General features: G+C 37.5%; 1 protein-coding gene across 4 annotated transcripts; it reads right to left on the reverse strand.

Annotated features, from left to right (window-relative positions):
- Window positions 1-1,865: 1,865 nt before the first annotated feature.
- LOC108664841 (sulfotransferase 1C4) lies at window positions 1,866-12,905 on the reverse strand. 4 transcript variants are annotated; one of them, XM_047884774.1, is made up of 9 exons: window positions 12,847-12,905; window positions 9,644-9,836; window positions 8,934-9,079; window positions 8,593-8,719; window positions 7,433-7,519; window positions 5,576-5,702; window positions 4,625-4,791; window positions 3,304-3,418; window positions 1,866-2,325 (listed from the first exon to the last, which is right to left on the reverse strand). In XM_047884774.1, exons 2-9 carry the CDS (start codon window positions 9,830-9,832, stop codon window positions 2,216-2,218), a joined length of 1,068 nt encoding a protein of 355 aa, XP_047740730.1. In that variant the 5' UTR covers window positions 9,833-9,836; window positions 12,847-12,905; the 3' UTR covers window positions 1,866-2,215. The 4 variants fall into 4 exon arrangements, with proteins under 4 accessions (XP_047740730.1, XP_047740729.1, XP_047740731.1 ...); XM_047884773.1 differs by having other exon boundaries at window positions 12,432-12,878; XM_047884775.1 differs by having other exon boundaries at window positions 12,405-12,878.
- Window positions 12,906-18,940: the final 6,035 nt, after the last annotated feature.

Consider the following 18,940-nt stretch of genomic DNA (forward strand, 5'->3'; position numbering starts at 1 on the left):
TTAGGAAGGTAGAATTATCTTCGAAGGGATCACATCGTTTATGAATTTCATTAAGCATTATTCGTTCACATTGCACAACGCGACCATAAATGATATAAATAAGGGCAATTTTTCATGCTTTGGGTGAATGTCAGTCCCTAATTGTAGGTAACTCAAAAAGCAACGCCGGTACAAACGCGTTTAAGTGTATTATCGTTCATTGCAATCAAAACATGGTTGTGATGAGTTTTAACTGTAACCTTTACCATGTTTTACTGATCTTCTACAGAGTTCTCTTCATCCTAGAAGTGGGCTACGGCCCTAAGATTTGAGACGAGTTTTTACTCAGTACTAACGTCACAGTTGTTTGCAAACGTGTTAACGTTCAGATTTTTGCTAGCATTCAAAGGTGTGCTACGTGTCCTGTTTCGCTGACAATATCTGGCATGGGCGGAATGACGGGCTCTTGGCAGATGGAACTGCCGCACTCGTCGAACCTCGCCACACCTACGTCGCTGCAGTGCTGACTGACCAATACTTCACTGTTCCCTTTGTTTGGTTATCTCCTGGCATAAACTGAATAGGTTTATGTTATAATGAAAAGATAGCGAGTGTGCCAACTATTCTTCAAACAACTTTGATGGATTTATGTGTCCGTGAAATGTTTCCATTTTCATGTGTTCCCATATGAAAAAAAAATAGAAAACATACGTGGTTGACAGAAGTGGTTGACCTCATTGGCGCTTCTTGGCTACCCTGTTCCCAGTTCTCCATGTTTGTCATGCTTGTATTCTGTACAGGATTCCGGCGAATAGATTCCCCAAATTTGAGATCTGGGTTTTATGAGGCTAACCTCAGAAGTACCCGCAATTCAATGTCAGAATGATTCGTTCCTATTTGGAGATATGAGGTCGCCCAAGATGTTTTCAACAGTTCAACAACAAAGTTATTGGGTAAAGTATCATTCTTGGGCTTTGCGTCGGTATTATGACAAGTGCTTGTTATGGAATTCTTTCCATTTGATGATGAGCTGAAATTCTGAAGAGTTAAAAATTTAGATGATTACATATCCTGACAATGGAAAAGATATGGATCATTTTCAATTTGCGGATCTATTAGATGAAGACAATTGAAAAGTACAATTATTATACCTTTAACGAGCTCAACCAATTTTTGACATGTGATTTCCTACTACAAGGTATCAGCAAAATATTGACACGAGTCAGAACGTCATTTTCAACCAAACCGTTCGTGTAACTTTTGCCAAAATTATATAAAAGTTTATCCAAAATCAAATAACTCAGCAAATATTAGCCCAAGATATTTGTTGTCAAATTTAATGGAGGTTATGCGATATTAGGCTCGCTTTCCTGCATACTAAGACGATTAGGGTCAGGCTGCTGGAGAGTTAATTTTGGTAATAAAAATATCCTCAAATTAATAGAGAAATTGGTAAACCATTACAATTTAATGCAGTAAATACATCGTCTCAACCAAATGACCAGTTTATTTCAGTGCGTGAGAGATTTCGCAATTTCGGTCATTTGATGTAACTAATCAAGATAAATATTTCTAGTCCGGATGGGCTTCAATATAAAAACTAAACTTGTCAATAGGTATTTCATAAATTTTGAATCTACCGATTTGCCTTTAATTTCGAAGACTCGTTTGTGTTCAAGTTTGTTCCGATGCGATACCTATTTCAATTACATTATGTTCAACAGCCAGGGATATTTAATGTCTCTTCATTAATAGGGCAAGCTACTTTTTTAAGCACCATCCAATAAATAATAATAAAATTTAAGTGTTAGGAGAATTATTGTAACATCAACGGCATTGGTTGCGTTACTTTTGCAAGGGCTTATAGGGACAATTTAAATAATACGAAGTTGAAGAGATTTTACTATAAAATGTCTATTACGCACACCATATTTATTTGTCTAGAGGAAGTGAAAAATATGTTATTTTTAGCCTATACGCACTGATATTCCCGGATTAGATCTTCCTCCGGCGTATACATGAGCTCCTGCGGACTTATTGTGTGTACAGACCGACGCACGCATCAGATGGCCATCATGAAGAACGTGGTCTGCTTGGTATGTTTGAAGCTGAAATTTTCTATTTAGCGTTACCGTGAAAAAAACACATATATTCGAATAGCTGAATTTAATTTTACCCGTACGTATAAAGCAAAACACTGAGTCAAAATTAACGTGAATATTTTATTCAAAAATCTTCACAGGTATCGGACTTTGAGGTCGAGGTCAGCGAAGTTTTTTGAGATGTAGTCATCCAAAATTTCTTCCTGCTCGGCAGTCAGCTTGCCTTTCCATCCACCGGCTTTTCCTGCCCATATGTTGGCGTAAATTGTGATTAAACGTTATCAAAATCAAGAAAATAATTCATTGCCATCACATGACTGCATGGATCGACACACCACCGTCACAGTGTAATGTTCTCGCCAAAAATGCAGCTTCATTATGAAAACCATTAGACCATAGTTAGCAACATAATAGGAATAAAATATGAAACTACATAAAAATAAAGCGATTTTTTCTATGAATTCAACATTAATTTTTTTCAGCTCTGCCTTCACTCATGGTAGGAAGGCATAGTTAATTGAGACAAATGATCGCCTATATAGAGACTAACTGGCAGAATATTGCGTGCTAGTTCTAGCTTGAGCCTAGACGCACAATATTATCCTGTTTGGGAAAAATATAATTATATTTATTATATTACATTAACTTAACGATTGAGCAATACAATTGATCTTCTAGGGGCTGCTTAATAATAAAATAACCTAAGCTGTAACTTGCCTTGACACTTATCATGCGACTAGCTGGACGGCGCGAGATAAAGATACGTAAAGTGTATGGATAAATATCGCCGAGTCCGGTTCGTGAATCAGAATCTACTTCCTGGACTCGATAGCCAGACTCGCAAGTGTGTGGAGCCCCTATATTTATATAGTAACTCGCACATTTATTGCAGGACACAACGACGGCGCGGAGGCCAACCAACTAAACGCATTGAAAATGAATGTATCTGTTATGCAGCATAGAACAAACTTGTACCAAACCATCAATCTTGGGAATTTACTGATTCATTTCATTTCATATGCTTCCATTGAAATATTTTTTAGCGACAGAAAGGTCGCGGAGAGTTTGAGTTATTTGAATTATATACAAGAAAAATACGCCAACAATAATGGAAACGGTGAATACTTGAACAATTAAAATTTTATTGCATGAGTGACAGGATAATTCCCTGTGCTAGTTTATCTTGCTATGCGTAGTAAATCACGAAATGTTGTGAACTAACCTTGCCTAATGAAGGGACCATCTTTTTCCGCAACTTGTTTGTCCGTAACTTCAGAGACCATCAATCGGTACGGGTCCAGCTTCTGCATACTATCGAAACACGTCTGTTGCTGCACCTGTGTACGGAAATATTTGACGCAGGTGCTATTGATGATCATCCATCAACAGATTTCTACAGCATTATGAGTAACGCGAAGCCGTTCACGTTACTTTATTGTGTTAATTCGTGAAAGAGCTCGAACAATTGTTATTAATTCTTGCATAATCAATTCAAGTTTATATTGAGTTCATCAATCGAGTATCAAGACATAATAAATTGATCGCGGAACTTGTTATTATCAGTGGTGAATGAATAGCTAAACAGAAATTTGCCAAAACATGAATGAATTCATATAAAACTGCTGTTTAGCATTTAATACATTAATAATATGAGATTGAACAATATATTCAGAAATGATGGGAGAAATTTGCGTAATCGAGTGTCGAAAATATTCGTTTTATTTTGAAATACCAATAAGAATGCAGATTTAAGCGAGCATAATACATGTTTCTGCATTAAGTGGAAAACCTTTCACTGGTATGGTTGCTCGAGGACGGATTTAAATTTCACAGAAGTGAACTCTGGTAGAGATGAAATTTAAGCCCCTTCTTATTGCACACACTGTTAAATCCATTGATTCTCAGTTACTAATGTTAACACCAGTCAATATTCACCAGATATACACCAGATGGTTTTCTCAGAGGAAAATTTTCCATGTCGCACATAAAAGTTACCAGAGCAGATGCCATGAACAAATTTTTAGACATTAATCACCAAAACTTTTTCCCACTCAATAAATTTCTCAAATATACACCCAATGCACTGTACCCACATTGGGTGGAAATTATTGCAAATAGAAAAATTTAAATTGAGATACTTAATTACTCCTGGCATCTTAACCGGTGAAAGATTGAAAAATGTAAAATACGTAAGAGAGTTGTTTGTAATATGGAATCATTTATTGCAAAAAAATTCACTCGGAAATCAATTAAAATTAAATGTGTACATTGATGTTGAGATACGGAAGTAGAAATGTGACTTTGTATAGCAAATCACGAGGCTGCTGCTTGGGGTCAGGTCTTGTGTATAGTTGTGTCACGTTCTGGCGCCGATATATCCAGCTAATGTCTGCGACCTACTTAATTCTACATGCAACGTCATTATATTTTTTATTTATTACTTTTTCATCGTACTTATCATGAATCGATAAATTTAGTGAGCATAGTTCGAGAACTTATGTCATTGACAGAACTTAAATTGAATGGCTTCCGATCTCACTCACGTTGTTCAACTGCTCGCTGTTGAGTTTCAAGCCCAGGAATTCGTTGAGTTTGAGGAGCTCCGTATCAATGTCCGCCTTCATGTCCTCGTAATAGATGAAATGAATGTTAGGGTGAGACTTGAACTCCAGCGCTTCACGAAGCAAGTGTGCGTACGACCCCCATGCCACTGGAAGGGACAGTCATTACCTTAATTATCACTAAAGCATAGCAGGATGAAAATAGCTTCAAGATGCAGGATTCAGTAGCCTGAATATACCATATCAGCGATTTGCATACTCATGTTCAAGCATTATCTCGACGAGAATCAGTGGCAAGTATTGGATTTGCTAACTTCTAATTTTAGGCCTCTTGCAATAAACATCAAGAACCGTCATGATACAACAATGCATAGTTAACGTTTAGGCGGTCAAGTTACCACACGCCATGTCACACGCAACCATGTGACCATTGTTCCATACAAAGCGTCACACTTTACCATAGACAAATATTGAAATAATAGCATTTAATTGAAGGTTTCGACTCTAAACTGAAACTCTCCGCATTGAAAGTTTTCAACGAAACTGACACTCTCTGCTCATTTTCTTAAAGACAGAAGCAGCGATATCTATTAAATTATGTGTGGTAAATTGATGGAATTAAATTATCTTGAAATTTTATAGCTACTCGTCAAATTTTCATGATTTTCATCGGAACGAAAATAACTACGTAGTTCAAGATGTGTCGAGAAGATTTTCCGAAAGTCAACAGTCAATAAAATAAAATTTGGCTAACCTCACGATTAAAAAAAATAAGTAAAATATTTTCACGTCACTACAATCCAGGACCTCTCATCCAGTACTCAACAGTTCTTGAATGACTAAAAGCTATCAAACTTGACTCAATGTTTGTAAGATGTATACATCGTTTCCCTGATTCACATCCTTGATAGCAAATATATCCTTAGCACCCACACAAATCTTCCACGAAGTACTTGATGAAAGTGTCCTGGGTGCCCTTGAATCCGTGAGTTTTGATGAGGCGGCAGTGATGTTGGTACGACAACATCACGTCCTTTGGGTGACGTACGCACACTATCACCTGCGGATCAGACAAACCCAAGTTACGAATGTAATCTAATTATCGATTGACCCCTTAAGCATCGCAGATATCTAGTTCTATCGCGTGTATACAAATTAACTTTAACAGACTATAATTAGAGAACTGCCTACAAATACCGCGTAAGTGTAGGTTCATCCGAGACCATCCCCAAGCAGAAATTATCTTACTTATAATGGTTCATTTCATGGTTGAACTAGTATAAGGTTGACCCATCAGAAGCTTATTTTTGTGGATGTAGTTCGTTGTTTGCCTGTGACGTCACTGATCTCAGTGACGTCACAGGCATTTACCATTCACCGGAATGCGATCAAACCAGTCAACCAATCCGTCATGGGAATGACGGGTTTGTTCACGTTTCTCGATCTCAGTAACGTAAAAAGAAAGCTTAACAGATAGACGGAAATCCTCGTGGGTCAACCTTACATAGTTCAACCATGGAATATGTCACCTTGGTCGTACAATTTTAAGGGGGGGTCTAGCCTACGAGTCGCAAATTTGGCGTTTTTAGGTTTTATATTCACCTTGAAGCTTACATTCTGCCAAAGTAGATAGGAGTTAATTCGGTTCATAGTACTTTATATTATATACAGTGCCTGCTTGAGCAACAGCTCAGTAATCCGCCTGGCTTCGCACGAGGAGGTGTGCATGCAGTCGCTCTCACCATCCTTGAGTGGAATCGAGTTCCAGTAACGTTTAGTTCCGTATCCTTGCTAAATTGAGTGCCTGTTGCAATGCGCGCGGGACTTTGTCGGGCTGTACTGAACATTCACACTTATTGTCACGGCAAACCTATCTCCTCCTAAAGTTTTTAAGCTACAGCAATGAGACATATACCATTCGATTTGTAAAGACCATACCTATCGAGTAACGAAGCATTTTTTGGATTTGTACATAGTTTGGATTCAAAATGGGGGGAAGAGGGGGGGGAATTGGTATGGTCTTTATAAATAGAATGGTACATGTCTCATCGCTGTAGCTTTAAAACTCTAGGAGGAGATAGATTTTTAAAGTACCCCCCTTTTTGTCCGTTTTCTATGAATTTCACGTTTTCTAATAATTTTCCGAAAAATCGTCCGAACAAAATGTGTTTGTTTTTTGGTTTTACATATATGTGCGAAGTTTCAGAAAGATCCGTTAGTAAATGTTGAAGTTTTTCTGGAGGCTAGACCCTCCTTAATGTGTTTTGTGAGAATCTCCTATGCCCCATAGGTTATGCCAATTGCCCATTCTGATCGCAGTAATACTCTTCACTGTAGAAATCATGTTAATATAACCTGTACCTGTTCTATCATCGAGAAGCCGACAAAGTAAATAACTAACACTTCTGGGCGAAAACCTTACACTTGCCAAGAACACCTGGCGAGCCACAGTGAAAACAATGCTGTTGTCAAAGAGTCAACCTGGTTATATTGAATACCTTGCACTTGTGAAGAAAGCCGGGCTGGTTAGACTAGAAACCTTACATCTGTCAAGAAGGCTGGGCTGGTTAGGGTGAACACCTTGCTGTGTAGAAAACGTCGGGCTGGTTAGAGTGAATACCTTGCACTTGTCAAGAAAACTGGGCTGGTGTGAGTGAATACCTTGCACTTATTAAGAAGGCTGGGCTGGTTAGAATGAATAGTGAATACCTTGCAGTGTAAAGAACGCCGGGCTGGTTAGAGTGAATACTATGGACTTGTCAAGTAGGCTGGGCTAGTTAGAGTGAATACCTTGCACTTGTCAAGAAGGCCAGGCTGGTAGCAGGAGAAAGGCAGATGAGTTTTGAGAACTCGTCGTTCAGTGTAAGACTCCGCCAGCTGTGGAAGCAATAGAGTGCATAAATTATGCGTAGATCAAGCGACATAAATATTTTTCAACTGTGAAACAAATTAACAGACTAGATTATAATTTTATGTAGCAACACGGTAATTTTGCCATTCAGCAAACAAATAAAAATTCGCTTAGCATCTCCTAAAATATATAGGTAATGTTCAACTTGCTCACAAAGAATTTATTTAATTGGAAATGACAGATGAAAATTGACGAGAAACACAAGTTTGTATATGGCCTGGACTACCCAACTGGAGGGAGGCACTAGATCCAAACCTACGCAGTAAGTAATAAATTTCGAAATATGACCAATACATTTTTCTTAGTGTGCTTCGCTACTGCAAAATTTTCTGTCAAAAAACGCACAATTTTTTTTAACCCAGCAGCAAATAGATTGCATATCATCTATACAGTACTATCAGGTATAGTACTGGCATATTGAAAACAGTAGCAGATACAAACTTCTAGCACTATTCACTAATATACAGTACGTGCTAACAGATACAGTTCTGGCAAATGCATTCATCCTGCACGATATAGCACCAGCAGATTGTGCGCACTAGCAGATACAGTGCCTGAATGGTACACTCTACCAGCATATACAGTATTCGGTACTAGCAGAGATAGCACAGGTATATGCAATATGGTATTATTACTCAGTACCAGCAGATACAGCGTGTTCGTGAGTTTCACGAACTCTATCGTATGATGTTGTATCTAAAAACAATCAGATTATCTGCTGCAACTTAAGCGTACGAACTGCGACGAAAAAATTGTGTACATTGAATGATATTACAAGACTAGGAATAATACATCAACATCCGTATTGCTTTGAAGTTGTCAATTGACATCTAGATTGTCTAGATTTGCATTTATATTACAAACATATACGGGAAAATTTTTAATTAAAGTTTTAATCACGTTCTGTGGAATGAGATCGAAGATGATGCCCAGTTAAATTAAATGAATTAAACAAAAAATTTATTTTTACCTAAGATGTCAATTGTTAGTGATAAATGTTCTATTCTCAATTTAACATTTTTATTGAAACATTAATTACCTGAAGATGGAGTCCACGATTTGGATTCGGATTTGGGCAGCGGGTTCTGTAATGGCTGAACATGGGGTCCTTGAGAAAGTGGTCGATTGGCACCTTTTTCAACGCATCCATCATAAACATGTCAGCCCTGATTCCAGTGAAAATTGCAAAACATATACTGCATTATAATAATATTTCAAATCGGAAAATGGTCAATTATTACTAAGGTAGTTCATTTCAAATAGGTCTACCCGAGTTCTTCACAATTTTTGAAGATCTCTCGAAATTTATTTCAACGAGCGTTATTTAGTTTGTAAATAATCTGTCCCATCGATGCGTAGAAAAAGTGGGGAGATTCTCACTCAATTACGGGACTCCTGGTGATTAAAGGTTCATCAGTGTCTGCGTGTTCCTGGTTAGGGCTGTAAATCATGTTCCAGATGATCTCCTGCGTCCAGGTGGTTCCGCACTTGAGATATGACATCACCAACACGTCGTCTGGGCGAAACTGGGGGAACATACCACGTTGACACATCGAGGCGAGCATTTCAGAAACATTTGTGTTCCAAGTAAGCACTAAGAACATTTACAAATTAAACTCATTTCACAATATAGAAACGCGCATTTAATTTTATTAGCGTAGATAACAAAGTAAAATTGGTTAATGGTCATTTAACAGTTAGGTTCATTCTATGTTATTTCATTGAAAACGGACGGCAGAAATGTATAGCAGCTACCAATGGTTCCATGAAATTTATTACCACCCTTCATTCTGAATCTCGAATTTCGTGAGACGCAAAGTATGTGTATTCACTTGCAGATATATGGTTAAGCTACGATTTGAGAAGGACCATCGAATCACGACCAAGAAAATTCGAGTTATTTTTTTAAAACGTTTTCGTTAGTGACATATTGCATTATTTATCTTGGGGTTGACAAATTTGAATTTTAGTACAATTAATTTTAGAGGAAAAAATGTGAACAGCATGAACACCCAGACTTTCATGATTTGTTTTGAATTTAAATGAGACTCAAGAAAGTAGATTCATTCTTCTTCAGAACAGAAACTGACCGTGAAGTTATAAACATCTTTTTCGATGTACTTGAAGCCTTCACATACAATAGTTCCGCAGGGATGGATGCGAAACATTTTGTTCCGCGTTCCGGTGAAGTCTTCGACATATTTCTTCTGTTGGGCCGCTGAGAGCGCCAGCGCATACCTGCCTCCACTCAGCTCTAGCCTGTCAAGCTCGTCGGACATTTCGCTGCAGACGACGAATGGAAATGAAATAATTCAGTTTGGTTTTCGATTTTAACTTACAATTTTAGCTCATCACAAAAATAGTTACCAAATGTTTACATTTTTTAGTTTTTTAAAGTTTTTTAGTTTAAATTTTCTAGTTTATTTTCGTCCCTCCCAAATACGCTACGTTAGTAAATGCAATAATAAATTTAAAGTTTAGGACGACATTTTCAGTGCAATCAAGTCTCATAATTTGTCGTTAGCCAAAACTTCAATCAACATAAAGCGTTCTGGCACGTTGCGACTTTGCGTACAGGCACTTCTAACTAACGGAAATAAAATCCTGAACCACGCTAGCTTTGTCAAGAGCTCAGAATTTGATATACCTATACTTCCATATACTATCATTAAATTTTTTTTGAACCACGATAGCTTTTTCGATCAAGAGCTCAAAATTGGATATACCTATACTTCCAGATACTATCATTAAATTTTTTTGAACCACGATAGCTATTTCAAGAGCTCAGAATTGGATATACCTATACTTCCATATACTATCATTAAATTTTTTTGAACCACGATAGCTTTTTCAAGAGCTCAGAATTGGATATACCTATATACTTCCATATACAATCATTAAATTTTTTCCGCACAAATCGCCTTCTTACCGATATCCAACACTAATTTCTTACTTCAACTCTGAACCTTGTTCAATATTATACCATCGAAGTGAGGGAACAAACCGCAACGCCTGTCAGATTTTTGGAAAAAAATTGGTCTGAATAACCTCCAATTTTCTAGAAAAGTCAGTCGGAAAGCTATTTTGTTTACCTTGCAATTCACATATTTCGCTGTATAATTTGTCACACACTGAATTATCTTCAACAATTTACTTTAATATCTCTTCCCTGCTCGGTTCATATGTAGGGACGGGTCATTCTAACTCTCTCGTTTGGGTTGATGTCAAGTATCCAAACCTCGCCGAGAACATGATTGTTAATTGGTTCCTTCTCTTAGATTTAAGTAATTAAGCGTTAATGTACCTCATGGCATACATCTTAAAACTGAACCTCTTTCTACTTAGATCTAAATATACATGTACATTTCACTATCTACCATCTCTCCCATGTAAATAGGTTATTTTAAAAACTGCGGGTCATGGGCCCATAGCGGTTTTCCCACTTATTATGTCAGACATTGGTCCGTGCGCTCTACCGCCGGTCGACATTTTCACTGGGCTGAAGTGTGCGGCTCTTGCTGAGAGTTTGCGTTGGTAAGTTACTTGCTGATACCTGTTTTAGCCCAAATAAAAATTATTTCACTGCTAAATAAAACTGTTTTCGATAACTTTATCTGAAGCTTTTGTAGGTACTATGAATTATATTTTGAAAGTAGTGTTTAGTAGGGTAATTTTGAGTCCAAACTTGGACTATTAGCTTTTGCAATTAAATTTTGACCCGATGTAAATTGAATGTTATTATTAATGTTACCTAATGGCGTTGTGAAAACGTTGTGTCAGCACAAAAATCGCAAGGTGAAGCAAGCTGCAGTTCGTTGTTTAGGAAGATAGGAGAAATCCATCCCTGAAGATGCGGAAGTATAGCAATAGCTGCGTGCATTAAAGATATGCAAAAAATATTCGTGCGCTAACATGTACAGATGTGAGGAGAATGGCAGTCATTGCTGAGCCACAAAACATAAATCTTTCTTTCAACAAGCAAACCAAAACACAATTTGAGTATTCACATTCCTCAACCAACAAGTTTGGCACGAGTTGTTGACTCTAATTAGCCAAAAGTTGATGAATTTTTATGGTGTTGGCTGAAATTAAGAGTAAGTACGATTTCCCAGCACATAATTTCTTGATTATGGACGGAACAGGCAGGAAGTTTTTTCTGGTCAAGAATATTTATTTTTTCAGTCAATGATAAATATTAATTATTATGTCTAGGAAATATTTTTTCACGTCAGTGATAGATTTTTTAAGCTAAGCATATATTTCTGTCAAGTTAAGGTTATACTTTTTCAAGTTGTTGACAAATGAATGGACGTAAAATTTTATATTACGTTTTTATTATGTTGAACTGTAAAGGGTTATTTTATCATCCATAAAATAAAAAATATGGAAAATGGAACTGGGGTGGGGACCTTGCCCCAAACCCAATTGCCTATATTGCCCCAGGGATAGAGCAATGGGCCAATTTCGGTACTTTTTAGAAATTAATTTTTCATTAAAAATTTGATAAATTCTTTGGTGTTCTATTCACATCATACATTTCTCATTAGTTGTAACTTTAAACAAAACCAAGAACGACCTCGTATCAATACAAGGGGCGCGCTCTCTGCCCCATGTAACCCTACCAGAGCAGAGCAAGCGCCTGAGTAATACAAGTACTAGAGTAGCACAAGTACTAGAGTAACACAAGTACTATAGAGGTCTCTTATACACATCTAGATGTGTATAAGAGACAGNTAGAGTAGCACAAGTACTAGAGTAGCACAAGTACTAGAGTAGCACAAGTACTAGAGTAGCACAAGTACTAGAGTAACACAAGTACTATAGAGTAGCACAAGTACTAGAGTAGCACACCTGTAAGTGCATGAGTTGTACACGTACCAAAGTGCAAGCAATATAATGGGCAGTTTGTGCGTACTTTACATGAATTATTCATGAGTTGTTCAGGATACTCGTTTTCGTTTCAAGTTTCCACTCTAAAAATTGCCGGTACTATAATTATTGTCATGACGTGCAATAATTTTTTTAAATGTTCGCAAGTTTAAATTCAACGCAGTTCCCATGATCTAGACGTAGTCTTGCTACTGTCAACTGAAATATTCATCACTTATTGGTGCAAAGTATGGAAGTCGGGATGGTATTAAATAGTTTCAAAAAAATGCACAAAGATTATCTTATCTCACTCAGTTTACTTTAATGGAAGCACTTGTTAATTTGCATGTGTATTTGTACGAGGTCGGATGAGCAACACAATTTAGCAACATTCCCAACAGATAAGTTCGTTGGAATAACTCACAATTAACTGCTACTCAGTCACTATGATGTAACAACTCCCCGAATGTCTCGAGTTTTCTTTCATGTGTTGACTTAAATACTCTAACATGAGCGAGGTCATATGCACCGATAAAACAAAGGTCTAATTATCACCTAATCTAAGATAAAAGCCTTATGCACGTAATAGGCACTTATGTCCCTATGATTCACATGTTATCTCAAACTGAATAAATAGGAAAAACTTCTCTAGAAAATCTCTTTAGTTCGTGAAGGATTGACTTTTAAATCTATTAAAAATTTCCTTTACCCTTGTCAGCAAGTTTAATAAAAAATAGCTGAGATGAGAAGATCATCCTGGCGACGCATCCTACTCCTTGACCTAGATCAAGTTCACCAGAGTGATAGTTCTCTCTTCCAGGCCAACCTCATTAAGGATTTGTATCCCAAACTACCTCAGATATATGATACTAATGTTTGCTGGAGTAAAATCATGAGGAGTGCGTGTTAAGATGGATTCTTTGCTTATACAGTCCATGTATATGAGTTCTTTTTGGCAATGGTGGTATCGGTGTCGGGCGCCATCAACGCTAGCCACTTGCCCACTCACATAGTTCTTTTTTATTTGACTCTTCCTAATCATACTCACGTATAGTCACGTGGACCAATACAACTTGAAGTACTTTGTTATGATAAGATATGATGGGAACTCGGCGGCTTCAACTCGAGCTACTACTTTCGCTCACCCAGAGAACTGCTTTGTCTAAGTTTAAAAGAATTAATAAAGGATATTTCAATAAAAAATTCAACTGTACACATGGAATTCTTTTGTTGATGTAACATCATCAATGTACTCGTTGAAAGCAAATTACATTGGTCAACATAAAAAAATGGTTCTGAGATCATCCTGTGTGGGCTGGAAAGCATTTTCGCTGCTGATTTCAAAACTGGCTTTTTTTCTGTAGCGCGTTTTTTTCTTTGTGTTGACCAGGGATATTGTTTGCAATAACCAGAATTTCACAATATGATGATAATTAATAGTCGACATGGCAAATAATTAACTTTAACAATGATTATGAACGAGCCTGATACCTCAATTTACAAATGGTCAACATAAAGATAAAAAATTGCAAGAAATTACGTAAGACGTTAATCATAATCACAAAACAAATAATTTCACCGGTTAGCACAATGAAGAAAAATAACTACTGAATTGCTACTGATCTCTGACTGGAGCTAAAAAAAATTACCTCACCGCCGTACGATTACTACCGAAGGAACTGATCCTCCACTAGAGTTAATATAAATCCTTTAAACTTTTGCATGACCTACGGATACCCAATACGTTACCTTTCATTGATTCAATTTACAAAGAGTTCACCAAGCAGCCTTTCAACCAGGATATTGTCTCAACCATGGCTATTAAAACTCAAAAATCGTCCAAGACCTGCAGGACTTGATCAACATCGGTAAAAAGACATGACATGCCACAACTGGACTCCAATAAGTGTAAGATGAACTCTAGCCAACACTAATAAACTGGCATCCTGCTCTGGTGACAAAATCCTCTTATGACTGCACCAATTCGTACCGCCAATACGTAGAGTTTAAGTTAACATTGCAACTGATACCTCCAATCGGAACGCTTCAGGCGTAACTTGAAATGTTTTAATTCTTGTATTCGGTTGACATCGCTTGATGTGAATAGCTACATCAATTTACTCGCAAAATGTCATCTACTTGATGTGTAGCTATCAAGGTTGAATTTACCACCAACGCTTTCGTACACTTATTTCAGGTGCGATCACAATCCTGAAGTTCAACATACTCACAGCAAAATGCCTTACTATCGATAGAACATTTTGTTTTTTTTTAAACTGCCACATTGTCTAGTATGAGCAATTCTAATGTCATGACTTTCACTAGTTTATTTAAAGAACAATTGTTAATTAATAACAAGCTGATCATCGATTCCGAAAGATAGAGCAAGCGAACATAACTGGCAATTGAAGCACTTAACCAATAACGAAGTATATTTTGTCGTGGTTGGAGAACCATAACCTCTGGATATCGCCCCAGTTAAATTCTAAGTTATTTATCTGGTCACGTTTAGGCAACGCAGAACAGCTGCAGGTAAATTGGAACAGTAAAATAAGAATTGGACTTTTTTCAAGAAAGGCATATCTTCCGCTTATTCGGTACTCTGATTCATTTTTTTTTTAATTTGCCCCTCTATATTGATGGTACTTGTATTGCTTAAAATTTTTTTTCAGTTTGACAATGGAGTTTGCTTTTTAAATGTTTTCGGTAGAGATATTGTTAATTTAAACGTCATTTCCTTGGCTTTTAAATTCTCGGCTACGTTGCGATTTCAGCAAACTAATGATATAAGTACTCATGTCAATGATGCATATAAAATATTATATATGCTTGCATACAGTATGTATATATGGTTTGTTCTCAAACACCAAAAGTGGTGTTTGTTCTCTTTCAGTATGTAAATGGCGTAGTGGCATCATCCTCAATTTTATTGCAATACAGAAGAAACCGCGAACTCCATTGGAGAAATGCTTGTCAGGAGATGATTGCTTTAATACGGGCTACTTATCTTGTTATCAATCAGCACCGAGTGAATATTTTAAACTGGCATTCAGACAATACAGTTTGGAAACGCATTTATCACTTGTCATAGGACATCTAACTCCAGGGGCCGAATTATCAAAATGCTAAGAATACATAGCCACTTGCGCAATGCTTAAGTACTACTAAGTAGACGTAACTCGAAACGGAGGTATCATCAAACCATTTCGGCACAAGTTACGTAAAGAAGTTGTACGTAACTTTACGACAGCTGGGAGGTCCTGTTAGTCGAGTTACGCACAACTCCGTAGACTAGAGAGTAAAATGATTGAAACTCCTCATGTTACTACTAATAAAACGGGAAATTTTGAAGATTTTTTGTTGAATCCTAAACAAATTATACATAATCCTGCTGTAAGTGAACAAATTTTAATCTTGTTTATGCTAGTGTCTTATTTACTTATTTTTTATTTTACATTTGCGTTATAAATTGCAAGCAAATGATAATCTTTCAGTCTTTAAGTATTATGGTCATTATGATTAACTATTGTCATATCCACATGCATTTTTGATGCAAAATTATATAGAGTTTACCCTGCCAACTATTTTTTCGGCTACAATGATTCATCGCTGTCATTCACGCTCACCGTTTCCATTTTTTTCAAGCGAATAGACTCCAACTAGCACACTACGATAAATCATCTTATTTTTGATGAAAAAAAATTACCAAATTTTCATTTCTAAGGAATAATTATAGTCGTGCATTTATGCATATTTTTCTCGGCAAATGTTCAAATGAAGAAAATTCTAATTGAGTGGAGCTAAACAAAGTTTACTGTTCTAAGACGCAATCGCAATTGATTTGCTAGAAGCCAGCAGTTGGCAGTCAAGTTAGTGAGCACTAGATATACTGATAACAACTATTTTAAAACCGCAACCGAGGACTCAAGGATGCAATAATTAACGATTGCTCTGAGCTTTTTTACTTTTAGCATGTTGAACTTACAATAGCAGTCAACTACAACTAAAAGCAGTCATTAATTAGGGTAATGAAAGAACAATGGTTCTCAAATTGTACTTGTATATACTATCTGCAACACTGAATACATTTTCACATTTTCATATATTCATTTCACATTTTCTTTGAATTTGTCATATCCTGGAACTCTACAAATTTATTCATTTAAATTACGATCAATGAAATCCCTATTAAATTTATTTACTCAAGTGAAAGAATGCTAACCTATTTTAGCTCTCTGCTATGAGCTTCACAGTAATATTTTATATACATCTCTTAACTACTTTATTATTTGAACTACTTTATTAAGCATTTTATCCACCCTATGAAAAATTTGTTGCAAATATGGGATATCAAATGTTTCTTTACATATTGTGAATAAATTATCCAAAAGTAATTGCAAGCTCTTGCAGATTCTATAATGAATGCATGTTTATTAAATGATTTCTGTTTATATTTTAGAAAACATGTGTAGCAAGAATGTAAGGATCAAGTCATTTCTAGTTTACGTTAGAGTAATATTCACATTTGGCGTCTTAATCTGAATCCATTAGCCGGTCAAAAGCCACTTACTCTAGTCTCGTACTCTGACCGCCTACTCTATAGGTACTCTTATTCAGACCGTCAACGCAATAGGTCCGTAGCATAATGTGTGCTCCTGACGGGAAATCCTCATTTGCCATACCTTTGATTACTATATTCTGTACAACCTTTGAAACATTTAAGGTGCCTTGCTTATTTCTCATGTTTCTATTCCAGTTGCGGTTGGGGAGACTATCCAATACACCAGAGTTAACAGCAAGAGTACCGAGACTGCCAAGCATTTTGTCATTGTCAGTTGACTTATTTAACTGCCATCAGTCGTTTGTGATTCAACCATCAGTCGTTTGTGATTCAACCGTCAGTCGTCTGTGATTCTACCGTCAGTCGCCTGTGATGCTACCGTCAGTTATCTGTGATTCTACCGTCAGTCGCCTGTACCGCTACCGTCAGTAGTCTGTGATTCTACAGTTAATCGTCTGATTCTACAATGAGATAACATTCTATACCATGGGATTCTATACTCCTTCAAAGGACCTTGCTTTTTTCCTCCAGAGATTTAACCTCATTTTGGTTCCCAAGTTAAGTATTCGCTCCAATATCTTCGTCTATTCATATATATTCAATTAAATTATTGTGTAATCCGTCCATTATTACCTATCGATTCGACTGGTGCCGTTCACCCTCTTCGATAACATTACAAAGAACTGCACACATGAATGATGATGCATTATCAAATTTTTCTTCTTAAAAAATAGAAACTTTATGATTTTAAGCTGTTATGGAGCACAAAATTCCTTTAAAATCTTCTCCGTTTGGATCCAATTTTTCCTGTGTGGGTGTTGGCTCGTTGTGGTCCACGGAATTGATGAGCATTTGTAAAGGAATTCTGGAGCGCTACCACAACCGTAGTCCAGAGAAGCTGGAAAATTCCAATTACGGTCCAGGGTTAGCTCAGCCAAGGAATCTACCGCAACCAGACCTCGCCACGGGATGCAAATCGAAACACGCGAAACTTACTTAACATTAAGGTTCCACCAAGATGCCAGGTTCCACCAAGATGCCAGGTTCCACCAAGATGCAAGGTCCCACCAAGATGCAAGGTTCCACCAAGATGCACAGTTCCACCAAGATGCAAGGTTCCACCAAGGTGCAAGGTTCCACCAAGGTGCAAGGTCCCACCAAGGTGCAAGGTCCCACCAAGGTGCAAGGTCCCACCAAGGTGCAAGGTTCCACCAAGATGCAAGGTCCCACCAAGATGCACAGTCCCACCAAGATGCAAGTGGTGCAGCTGAGTCCCAAGCTTAAAGCGCCAAGGCAGGAATATGAGGACGAGGATGCGGATGTGGATATGGGCATGAATAAAGAGAAGGAGCCAGTACGTGTTACTCCGTGGATGAGTAGCCCCTTGGTGGCCAGTCAGGAGGTCTATCTGTAGCAAGGAACACGGGGGTCAACAATCACCGGCTTATGATTATTTGCATCCAAATGGCAAGCATGTGATAAGGAGCCAAGGTTAGCATATTTTGAACAGACAAGGGACCCTAGTTTAATGGGTCGGAAAATACTATCACAAACACTAATCTGGCCTAAGTGAATTAAGATCGAAGTTAGAACTAAGCATAACTAAACCTTACCCGAGAGTGGAAACGAGAAGTTCGCGTTCCACCTCCCACGAGTTTCAACGAGCTAATGACTAAGGCTACCTACGCTTACTTATTGGCTACGTATCTGCTGACGTGGCGCAGCGGACCAATGAAGATTGGCCGCTGTTGCCATGCCTGATGAATTTCTTCTACAGCAGGGGTCTCCAAACTACGGCCCGCGGGCCGGATCCGGCCCGCCGCTAGGTTTTACCCGGCCCGCTGAGGATTTCTCATATTTTAACATAATGTGTACAAAAATAGAGCGTGGCGTTTATTTCTGACTACATATGAACTAAAAACAATAAATGTGCATGACTGGTGTCTCTAAAATTTGA

The sequence above is a fragment of the Hyalella azteca genome, unplaced genomic scaffold (assembly GCF_000764305.2).
Source record: "Hyalella azteca isolate HAZT.00-mixed unplaced genomic scaffold, Hazt_2.0.2 contig16162, whole genome shotgun sequence".
NCBI classification, from domain to species: Eukaryota; Metazoa; Arthropoda; class Malacostraca; order Amphipoda; family Hyalellidae; genus Hyalella; species Hyalella azteca.